Source organism: Urocampus carinirostris, chromosome 3, assembly GCF_059441175.1.
Source record: "Urocampus carinirostris isolate Australia breed hairy pipefish chromosome 3, RoL_Ucar_1.0, whole genome shotgun sequence".
In the NCBI taxonomy this organism is placed as follows: Eukaryota; Metazoa; Chordata; class Actinopteri; order Syngnathiformes; family Syngnathidae; genus Urocampus; species Urocampus carinirostris.
In genome coordinates, this window is record NC_142351.1 from 18,351,100 (window position 1) to 18,363,673 (window position 12,574).

Below are 12,574 nucleotides of genomic sequence, written 5' to 3' on the forward strand. Positions count from 1 at the left end.
TGGCTCCCCAATTACATTCTTACAGAAAATGTGACTGCTCCGTCTGCGTGCCATGGATTTTACAGCGTTCTCCCCTCATCCGTCAGGAATGGACCAGCCGTGGCGGTGCTACTCCTCGCCCAAACCAACTTAAATCTTGCCATCGTGCAGTCCAACTTCCTCTCTCTGTCATTTACTGAGCTTGTGAACTCCCGACCGAACGCATTGACTTTTTCATGAGGCGGCCTCGTGCCTCCGGAACGCCACCAGACATTAATATTGCAGCACCTGTTGGGAGGGTTTCTTTTAAGATTGTATTCCTAAGGCGCCCACTGTGGTGCATTAAAATATATATTATGTTTTCATAGAATAAATAAAATCCTTCCCTTCCGTAGTACATTAGATCAGTGGGTGGCCTCCAGAGGGTTTTGAGTATCCAAATCCAGTGAGTTAACTGCGAGTAGGAAGCCACTTTCTCTGTGACCTTCCGGAGGTCATGTCAATAGTTTCCATCTCCGCAAATATCCTGGGATAAAAATTTCATTACCAGACTGCTCCGGTAAAAGGTTTTGCCATTTGCTCGATTGGAGGAGAACCATGAGCATGCAGAAGAAGAAACATTGGGTTGCTTTTTGGGATTGTTACTGAGTTTTGACGGCGGATAACGCTCTGCTGGTCAAATGATGTGAGCCGGAACAGCCGTCATTTATCGTTTAGCTCACAGAGAATGGCTTCTTCTATTTTTGGAGCCCATTCTGCTTTTCCTCAGTCTGGTCCGTTTCTTATTGTCTTATTAGATTGATATGAACTGTGTTCCCTTGCTCTTTCGCGCTGCGGTTATCGCCGGTTCAGTGATTCACAGATTTTGAATCGAATTGTCTTTATTGTCATATATGGTCTGCATTTATTTAGTGCTTTTCAAGTCATTAAAGACCTCCCAAAACGCTTTACAATGTGCTTCACACTTTTCCCTTTTACACACTAACTAACCGATAGCAGTGTCAGCCATGCAAGGCAACTACCTGCTATCAGGGGTATTGGGGATCCAGTGTCCTGCCCAGGGACACTTCGACATATATCCTGGAACCGGGAATCGAACCTGAGACCTCTTGATCCCAAGACGAGCGCGTTGCCACCGGAGCCAATATATTATTGTATCGTGAATTGGTTCATCAGTACACAGCAAATGCCATCAGAGTGAGGTGAGAGTGAGGGTTTGTATTGGGTGGGCGTAGCTGGCTGTGTCCGTGACTGAGATAGGTTGGTGTATGTAGTCAGCCAAACAGTGGGGCGAGCACACAAGTCAATGTAACCACCCAAACAAACTGCGGAGCATGTTGACAGCTACCTTTTAGCGGCTTGTTACATTGAAAAGAAATTCATAATTTACACTGGTAAAATCTGAAAAAAATCGTATCACCAGCAGTGTGCTCTGTGGATTATTATGGAGTTCGAGAAGCGACTAAGGCAGCATCAGGAGGGGAGGCAATAGCGGTGCTACAGGTCCAGCCTAGTGCTAAGGCCAAGCTACGTAATATCTCTCACAAGCTACCTCTGCCGAGCTTGTATCTTGCCAACTCTGGGTTACCCATGAAACAGATGACCTGGAGCTAAAATTCGTGGGCACAGCTATATTGGTGACAGTTATCTTTAAGCTATCAGGGACCCTAGCTCATATAGAGATTCAGATATACTTTATTTTCATTCTAGTACACGTGTATACAGAACGAAATGTCGATACATCTGACCCGCACAGTTTCCTTGAATGTACAGATATAAATAAAATGTTGTATTGAGTTGGAATGTTGAAGTACTAATAATATACTAAATAATTATGGCTATGTATAGTATTATACAATAGTGCAAAGAGTGCAAGAGTAGCAGTTAACCAGATGTGCAAAATGGGCAGTCAGCTAAACAAGTCACTGTACAGTAACAATAGTACGATAGTGCAGAGGAGAACAGATGTGCAAAGGAGTGGCTAGGTATAAAGAACTCCTAGTAGTGCAAACAAACAAAACAGATGTACAGATTAGCAGCAGTGTCGACTTACTATGTGTGTTACCCGTTGCTAACACGCAGCTAGACAGCCATTCTCTAAATTGCTTTCTTACACTGAAGGGAGAAGTCCTTCTATTTCGCTGTACTTTTGGATAATGACAATAAAGATAATCAATTCAACTGCTATTCTGTATTCTTTGTTTATATTAATAGATTTATAGTTGTTATTTTGTTAGTCGGATACTCTCAGTTGGTATGAACCTCATCTCGAGGTAAGTCCAACCCTTGGGGGCTATTGTGACGAGGCGGTGCCACTTCATGTATTTTCACGTTTCACGGGCGGTTGTGGTCCCTGTTAACTCTGATAACCAAGGGATCACTGTATTGCGTTTCATGAGATGCCATGTTCAGTAAAAACACAATTATGAATTATGCTTCAATCAAATTCAACGTAAATTAGGTTGGAGGAGTTATAGGCCGAATAATTTATTTTACAATTGTAGTTCATATAATCATTAAATTGGGGCAGCACGGTGATGCGGTGGTTAGCGCGTGTGCAGCACAGTTCTGAGGTCATGGGTTCAAATCCAGCTACCAACCGTCCTGTGCGGAGTTTGCCTGTTCTCCCCGTGCTTGCGTGGGTTTCCTCCAGGCACTCCGGTTTCCTCCCACTTTCCAAAAACATGCATGTCAGGTTAATTGTCCGGTCCAAATTGTCCCTAGGTGTGAATGAGCGAGCTACTTGAATGTCCTTGTGTGCCCTGCGACTGGTGGGCAACTAGTTCTGGGTGTCCCCTACCCACTGCCCGAAGATGGCTGGGATGGGCTCCAGCGGCCCCGGGACCCTACTGAGGATAAGCGGTACAGATAATGGATAGATGGACAATCACTGAATTGTATTGTCTGAATGTGCAATACCTCTAAATTTCCAAGAAAATAGTTAAATTCGCAATGATATGGGCTTATGAAATTATATTTTATCATAAATATAGCTTTAGGTATCAGTACAGTGTAGGTGACCAATACTTTACTTCCTACGAGCACGGGGTTAGGCAAACTACGGCCCACGGGCAATAACAGCTTGAATCCTGTCCGCGAGACAAATTTGAGAAAAGCACAAGAGAAAGATAAGCCGCATCAGAAAAATAACGGCAGTTTCAAATATGTACACCGGATGTCGCCAAAACTAAGCGCCTCTCACCACATACAACCGACCAGTGACTACCATTTATCAACTACAGGTAATATAAGGAAACAAACCATCCCAATTATTAAACCTAAAATAGAAATCACAAAGTATTGATAGTATTGATATCTGCTATTGCCGAGTACCGAAGAGTTACAGTAAGTAGCGTACTTGTACTGCTATCACTCGGAAAAAGAATGTTATGGAAAAGTTCTAGAAAATGAAAAAATCCATTAATAATTGTATTATGTCAATTGTATTTTGACAAATAATTATTTCAAACTCAGTCTCAAAATTTTCAGACCGATACCAAAGCAAGTACTCAACTTTTTAACACTCACAGATGTGAAGTACTAACATTTTTACCACAGTGATGAAATAAATACCTAATACAATTATATACTTTTTTTAAATCATACGGTAATTATATGAGTTTCCTGATATATACGTTTGACTATTTTAATTACATTATTCATCTAGTAGTGGTTAACACACTTGATGATTATCTAGGTATCTGAGTAAAGCATTTACTTCTGGTTGTGTTTATTTGATGTCTTGTCTGGTCTTTGTCAAGTCAAGTCATGTTTATTTGTGTAGCCCTTAATCACAAAGAGTCTCAAAGGGCTGCACAGACCACAGACTATTGCAAACCACAGACTACTATTACACCATCCCCTGATCTAAAACCTACATGAGGCCAAGGAAAAACTCAAAATCCTCAACATGAGGAAAATGAAGAAACCTTGAGAAGGGACCGCACATTCATTACACTTTTTAAGTGATCTGGTTTGTGGCTGGAGTACAGTCGGACTACTCACAAATTCCCGAGTCAGTTCACCTGCCTTTTGTTTTAAAAAGGGGTATTTTGGTAAATTTTCACTACATTCTGAGACTTTTTTTTCAATCCACGTCCGGGTATCATAAAATACCACTCTTGTGGGTAGACATAATTTCCTTTACAAGCCCAGAATATATTCTGCCTTTTTTGTTTTATTAATTTGATAATTTTTACTACTTATGAGGTAGCTTATTTAATGAGCCCTTGTGGTACATTAAAATTAATCTGAATGTACGTGAATATTAGATCCATAGAAGCCACAAACACAGCAGAAATTGCTCAAGGTCTAAATCGTGCTCTTCATACAAACACAAAAATATGTAAAATGTTGTTCCAGCAATGGTAAATTTACAGTTTTAGCGACAAACTAGAATGTCACACAAAACTAACAGTATGTGGGCACGCTTTTTGGATGGACATCATCTACTAAGCAAGCCCAGACTATATTCTGCATTTTTTTTGTTTGATTCATCCATCCATCCATTATCTGCACCACTTATCCTCAGTAGGGTTGCGGGGGTGCTGGAGCCCATCCCAGCCATCTTCGGGCAGTGGGCAGGGGACACCCTGAACTGGTTGCCAGCCCGTCGCAGTGCACACAGGGACAGACAATTGGCTTGCTCATTTGCACCATGGGACAATTTGGACTGGCCAATTAACCTAACATGCATGTTTTTGGAATGTGGGAGGAAACCCACGCAAGCACAGGGAGAACATGCAAACTCCACACAAGAGGTTCGATCTCATGACCTCTGAACTGTGCCGCACACGCGCTAACCACTGTGCCGCTGTGCTGCCCATGTTTGATTCATTTTTACAGATTTATCAGTTTCATTTGTATAATTTATTTGTATTGTAATGAAAAGCCTCAATTGAGTACTCTGTTCCAGCGTCAGCGTTGATAGGAACAAAAGAGATATTTCCTTTAAAGAAGTAGAATCGAACACACAGAGAAGAGCTATCTTCTTTCAATAACAAACTTGGTGAACATTATATGAATTTAATCATATTTGTGTATAAAGGCAGCACGGCGGCGCAGTGGTTAGCGCGTGTGCGGCACAGTTCTAAGGTCTTGGGAACCTTCTGTGTGGGTTCAAATCCAGCTACCAGACTTACTGTGCGGAGTTTGTATGTTCTCCCCGTGCTTGCGTGGGTTTCCTCCGGGCACTCCGGTTTCCTCCCACATTCCAAGACATGCGATTGGCCGGTCCAAATTGTCCCGAGGTGTGAATGAGCGAGCAAGTTGTCTGTCCCTGTGTGCCCTGCGATTGGCTGGCAACCAGTTCAGGGTGTCCCCTGCCCACTGCCCGATGATTGCTGGGATGGGCTCCAGCACCCCCGCGACCCTACTGAGGATAAGCGGTGCAGCTAATGAGATTTGATGAGATATTTGTGTATAATTTTAAAGAAGTATTTTGTGTGGAAAAGAGAATAGAATGAATTTCCCAAAATTTTAGATATGGGGGCTATCAGTCAGATATGCCTATTGTTTGACAGCGAGTATAAATTCCAACAACAATATAGAAGCCTATTGTATGGCACACACTATCAGACACAATACCAATACAGAGTTTTACCAAAGATCAAACTTTGAAACCTGGCCAAAGATTGATATTCGATCCAAAAGCTTTAATTTCATTCACACTCATTTCAACATTCCACTGATGAAGTAAGGAAGACCAAAGTGTGAAAAGCGCAGTATGAACCGTCTGCCGACTCGGACGCATATCGGGAGGAATACGAATGAGAATCTTGGTGCCTGAAACAGTCCTACCTCCTCAGGGAAGTGATGTGCTCGTCCGACAGGCCTCCATCCTCTTCGTTAATGATGAAGAGCTTGTCTTTCAGTTCGCCAGGCTGCACCGCAAAACTTTTGAGGAAAATGTCTGCAACAACAATCAGTAATCAGTAATCAAATGTGAACTTTCTTTTTTACAGGTTCTAGACCTTTGATGAAATAACTCAAAACATGGATGCCCTGTTTGAAATATAAAATCAGAGCTAGTCTATTTGTTGGCATTTGTGTGCTTCTAATGATTTCCAAAAAAGACCTAAGTAATTTATGTTAAAACACCATGAAAACTATGCAACAAATAGTAAATGTAATGTCAATATGGCTTTATTTTTTACTCATTGATTGGATTTGCATAAAGTTTTACAGTGGCAGTGTCATGTCCTGCACGGTTGTCGTGGCGCCTAGCTGGCCCCGCCCCTTGACACCGGCTGACCTGCATTTCCTGATTACTCCTATGGGTACTTAAATGCTCCTTTTGGAACTGCCCTTGGCCAGATCGTTGTTTACCCTTGTTAAAAACCTGTTCATGCCTGTTTGATACCTGTTTATTCTTCTTGTTGTGCTTGTTGGACTTTGTTGCATTTCGGTGTAACATTCTGAGAGATTCCTGCAAGTTCTGTTGAATCCCCTTAAATGCCTAGTCTGTAGTTTTGCCCGCATTTGAGCCTGCTTTGTTTTGTTTTTGGTCCGTTTGTGTGTTGGACAACTTTTCTTTCTCAATTAAAGTGAAAGATCGTCTAGGCAAATGAGTTCCAACTTCCTGCTTCCCGTTCCGCTTCGTGACAGGCAGTATCTTAACCTGACACTGCAACATTCATGCATTCCTTTCTCGAACCAGCTATCCTCACTGGGGTTGTGTGGGTGCTTGACCCCATCGGGTAGAGGGCAGGGGACAACCTGGAAATGTTCTTAGCCAATCACAGGGCACACATGGACATACAACCAATTACCCACACATCCATACCTAGAAACAATCTGGATTCACAAATCAACATGTTTTTTGGGGGAATGTGGAAGGAAACCGGAGTGATGGATTAAACCTGTGCAGGCACAAGGAGAACATGCAAACTCCACACAGGGGGGGGGGGGGGTCATTCGTTGGAATTGAACCGGGACCTCGAACATGCTTACAGTCTGCCGCCGTGTCACCCAGTCTACCACAGCTATTTCAATATCAATGAATTCAATTTGATAGATTGTTGACAATCTCCAAGACAAAATGGATGTCTTATATTTTACACCAGGCGTCTCAAACTCACGGCCCAGGGGCTGATTACAGACCCTGAGATGAACGTTTGAGGCCCCCTGCCTTAATAGGAAAGTTTAATGTGAGTGCAGCCCACACAAGTAATTGATTCATTTTATTGTTATATGAATATGCATATAACTTGACATTGAAACATGTATTATGCACATAAAAAGAAATAAAAATAACCGTCCTAAAGTGCGTAAATAAATCTACGCGATGAGACAAAATACCACATTAATCCACAACGTTTTGTTTTTTTTATAAATCATATTTTGTGCAGATATATTTTTAAAGGATATTTGAGAACAGTGTTTTGTTGTAAACTGAGCTTTTTGTGGAAAGTCCGTTTTGGCCCACGTTCACCTTGACCCCAGCTCCGGCAGCCCCCAAGGTAATATGAGTCTGGGACTGCTGTTTTCCACCTTCCCCTGTTGCTGTAACGGCACCCAATTCACGTAATTGTTGCTATATAGTCTTAAACAATGTCCCTTATATTTTGTTGAGGGAAAAAAAGGAACATCAAAAGTGTGTCTCAATACTTGTGTTAAGAAACACTTGAATGATTAGCATAAACAATGAAGTACTACTTATCAGGTAGCGTACTTTATAAGCCCTTGTGGTACATTAAAATTAATCTGAAAGTGTGTAAATATTAGATCCACAGAAGCCACAAACACAGCAGAAATTGCTCAAGGCCTAAATCGTGCTCTTCATACAAATACAATAATAATTATTATGTTGGCCCAACAATGGGAATATTACTCAAAACTAACAACATGGAGGCATGCTTCGTACGCTTCAATTCACTCAAATCATAGTGCCTAAATGCCTGATATTTATTCTAGCACCTGGCCGTGTTCCAGATAATTTATTGGACAGTGCTTGGAGTATATCTTGGTAAAGGCACATAGTGTAATATTTGATCACTAGATATTGCTGTATAGTGTAGTAACTAGTTCAAGCGAATACTAGTGCTACAAAACACAAAGGAGTAGACAAACTACAGCTTTAAAGGGATCAAACTGCACCATTTTTCTTTTGTTTTTGCCAAGCCTTTTGTGTTTTTTTTGTTTTGTATTTTGAGTACCTTTACCAGGAAGATGGTATACAATCATGTCCACTCCGTCTAGGTGAGCCTCATGTTACGTAAAATTGTCATGATTACTGATATGAATCACCTGTGCCCGCTCCTTTGGGGCCAACTGCCTCAGACTCTGATTGGCTCCCTGTCCGTATTCAAACCCACTCCTGACTGTCGCCTGTTGTCAGTCCGTCTGCGAACCTCAGTGAATTCTAGGCAAGCCTTTTCGACCTTGACTCCCACCTGTCCCGTTTTTTCTCCCGTCTATCTCCGGCTACGACCCGTGTTGATCTTGACCACGTCTGCTCTCCCGTCCCGATTTACGACCCGTTTTTGATCCTGATCACGTCTGCTAACCCGTCCCGGCTTACGACCCGTTTCTGACCCGACCACGTTTTTGCTCTCCAGTCCCGGCCATCGACCTGTTTTTCCGTCCCCGAAACCACCATCGCTCGCCAAGGAAAATCCGCTTCAGCGTTCAGAGCGACCGGCTTCCCGTGCCGAGCGAACACCGGATCGAGGGCGCAGTCCTTTCTCTTCCTTTGATAAAACTTGAGAAACAGCACAATTGGGTCCTGTTTCCGTTCTGGTTCTGACATAAAATAATAAAACAATTCTCAACCTACGAGAATATTTAAACAAGCACATTTTTATGACAGTTCATTTATTTATGCTTATTATTCAAATTAATGTTTATGTTAATTAAACTTATTTTGTTTTCTACCACTGAAAAGTAAATGAATAAGACACAGTGGCCCTTGAATCTCTGCCTAAATCCATTCAAGTGGTGTCTCCAGTTGAGAATGGAGGCCTATGTCCCAATATTTATAGACCCAATGCAAGACTTTGCACCTTTTGAAAGATTCCATAAAAAATATTCCAATGTACATTGAAAAAATATGGGAGACTACTCTAAATCAATAGTAACACTATAATTTAATCTTGCACTTGTGCGAGAATACTGCGAAGGCCACGCTTACATTTTCTTCGCGTGCTTCAAAATTGAATAGGTTGACGAAAAAAAGATAAATATCTATCATGGTGAAGGATGGGCCGAGGTTTGAACAAAAAAAATATCTACTCACAACACAAACATAAAAATTCTTGTGTAAATGTCTCAGGACAGCTGTGGTGATCCTCTGTGGTAGAATACATTATTGGAGGCATTAAACAGGAATATCCAGAATATTTGAATTTAACTAGCCAAGTCAATCTATAGACGCCTGACCCTTTTAAGGTTTTAGATAAAGTATCAAAACTCGATTGCATTCCCAAACTGGCCCTGCCCAACACACACAGACCCTGCCATCTCACAAAGACGCACACACAAATAATGATCTTGCATGTAAACTAGAGCCTCATTCGATTGTCAGCAAATGTATGTATGTATTTTTACTGTATTTATTTATGTATTTTTTGTAAAGTGCATGTGTGGCATAGAGACCCACGGTGTGCGGAGTTTGCATGTTCTCCCCGTGCTTGTGTGGGTTTCCTCGGACAACTCTGGTTTCCACCCACATTCCAAAGAACATGCATGTCAGGTTGATTAGCCGGTCCAAATTGTCCCTCGGTGTGAATGAACAATTGAGTTGTCTGTCTTTGTGTGCCCTGCGATTGTCTGGCAACCAGTTCAGGGTGTCCCTTGCCCACTGCCAGAAGATAGCTGGCATGGGCTAAAGCATCCCACCGCGACCCTAGTGAGTCTGAGCGGTGCAGGAAATGGATGTATGGACGCGTTCACAACAGAAATGACTCCAGATACTTTACTATATTAGTCTTGACACACAGTTTGATTATGCGATGTGGGCAGATAATTTTGCAGTAAAGGTTGCAAGCCAAAATATTTATATTGTTCACTCATAAAACTTTCTTCTTCACTTTATGTCAGTTCTTCTCTGACAAACAACATCAAATAATTGGACCTTACGTTGGACACACGTATACATACATGCAAGTCTTTTGACATTAAAAAGCAGTAGATATTATCGTGCACTCTATTTTTACTCGCGAATCACAATCTGCCTACCAAATATTTAGAAAAAAAATTATCTGCTTGTTTAAAACCTGAAGTGGCAAACCTTTACAAGACCGGAAATTTAATGCAATTAGACCGGTTCATTCACGCACATTAGGGGTAAGATCGGGCCGAAAAAAATTCAGCCCAACCCGGCCCAAGTCGCGGGTAGATAAACCCGAACCCGCCCAAACCCGACGGATTAAATTGATTTGATAAACGAGCCCGAAATAAACCCAAAGCTTTAATCTGCCGCCAATGCTTGGGGTTTACTTGGGGCAGAGTCCCTCAAATCAAGTTTGCACTGAAAGTGCAGCATCAGAATGAGGGTTTGGCGCTGAAGTGCACATTTCGACAACATGCAGCGAACAAAAGTGAAAGTGAATGAAATTGCACCGAAAAGAAAATCTAATTTTGCAAATTACAAGCTGCAAATAGTGAAAGATTTGGCCAAAAAGCAGAAATTGAGTTTGTAAAGCTTGTACGCTATTGGCAAGAAGCGGAAATGACGTCTGACGTGAGGGAGGTGGAGGGAGGAAGCCGCTCGTCTTTTACACCAACACCGAGACAGAAAATGTTTTTGGATTTGGTGATTCAGAGTTATTACGATAGTTTGGTAAGTATTTTCTTTATCTAAATAATTACTTGAGTAAAAGTAAGTTCATGCCGTGTAGATCCTTCACAAAGGCGGAAAAAAAAACGGCGAGAGAGTAGCCCGACTGGAAGACTTAATAATTTACATTTGAACCAGGCCCATATTTCAGGCTGGGTATGGGCCCGGGCCCAAGATCTTACCTCTAACGCACATAGACTTAGTCTCGCTTCAAAATAAAGCAGCCTTAGACCAAAAATGTTGTCTCGGGTCAAGATTTTATTGTTGTTGTTACGTTTAAAAAGGCGTTCTTCAGGGTCGAAAAGTGGTTGTGTTGCCAGGTATGCATCTATACCACAAAGAACAAGACATCTTTCTGATGTAGGATTTTAAAGTTGGAGAATTTTTCATCCAAGTCTAGTTCAGAGTTTTGAAATTCCTTCCTACCAATGAACACTCCTTACCAATTCCCAGTGTCCATGCAAAACGATGTATTTTCATCCTTGAAAGATGATACATTTAGTTGAAAGCGATAAGTGCTTACGATATTCATTTTTTAGCAGTCTTTTTTGATAATTTCAGTGCTTCAAAATATTGATATCTTACGTAACTTTTAAGCTTGGCATGTTTTTCTGTGGTAGCTTTTCAGCATGGTGTTTGTTGACTACGGTATTCAGACAGTGAATGTATGCAAGCCGACTAAGGGTAAGATCTGAGCCAGACTCGAAATGTCAACCATTACGTTCGGGTTCAGGCCGGACCGGGCTTCTCTCTTGTAGTTTTGTTTTGTATTTTTATTGTCTACCCGTCATTGTTCTTTGTCTATTTTTTCATTGTGGAGGATCTATGCAAGGGATTCTGTCCCCCTCTTGCGTAGCCGGCCCACGTCTCCTCGCGCGCACATCGGCGGGCACAACAGCGCATACATTTGCGTGCTAAGCGGTGACACTGTCGGACCCCGAGAAGCGGACACACTAAGGGGGGGTCAGAGTCGGCCAAAATCACCCCTGTTTCTCCCGAGTCCTCATAAATTAAATACTAAATTTCAAGTTAGCTTCAGGCTCTGCCCCTCAAATTAAGTTAATTGGTCAGGCTCGGTCGGGCTTTAATAGCCGCGGGCCTCGAGTCCGGCAGGATCTTTTCATGCCCGATCTTACCTCTAATGCTAACCCTTGTTTTATATCATCAGTAAAAGTTCCGTGTTTCAGCCACTTTTACTTGATACTTGAATCTAAAGAAAACAAAATTCCTATCAGATCCCATCAGCCAATGGTAGGGACCTCTCCACTGGGTAGGACGTTTTGGGAAAACACCAGTCCATTTTACTCTTGATTCAGTCCATCGAAAATTGGGTTGTGTTTAGTCCATCCAACAGGGACCTAATTTAGTACTGTAAGAGTTGTAATGGGACAGGTTTTGGGTTCACATGGGCTGAAGTACAAAAGAGCAATATTGTGTGTCTTTAATTAAAGGAAATCCGAGTATTCTGATGTATTCGCTATCCCACAGGGACTCGCATCCATCCAGCACATTCAAAATCTATATTTCATAAATATGCGGACTCTAATTATGTTGCACATCTGCACGTTCTTGCTGATTTCATTTAGCAGGCCGCCTCCTACTGCGATCTAGGAGTGCCAGAGCCACTTGGCGAGAAGAATCTTGTGAAATGTTCTCCCTTGACTATGCTCTTGAAATATCCAAGCAGCCCACCATCAGTTAATCAGAAGAGAAAAGCTTTTGAAGAGGAAAAACAATATGGTTCTTTAGGGAACGTCTCACAGTACCGGTGACACACTGAGCCCTGCTGGTTAATATGAGGAACAGCAACTTCGAAAA

At 41.9% G+C, this 12,574-nt stretch overlaps 1 protein-coding gene across 1 annotated transcript in view; it reads right to left on the bottom strand.

Annotated features, from left to right (window-relative positions):
* Nucleotides 1–12,574, bottom strand: part of LOC148368992 (uncharacterized) — a 53,840-nt gene that overhangs the window by 25,310 nt on the left and 15,956 nt on the right. The window contains exon 9 of the mRNA XM_088329855.1: nucleotides 5,779–5,890. Coding sequence (XP_088185981.1) covers nucleotides 5,779–5,890 — 112 coding nt within the window. The remainder of the gene's footprint in view (nucleotides 1–5,778; nucleotides 5,891–12,574) is intronic.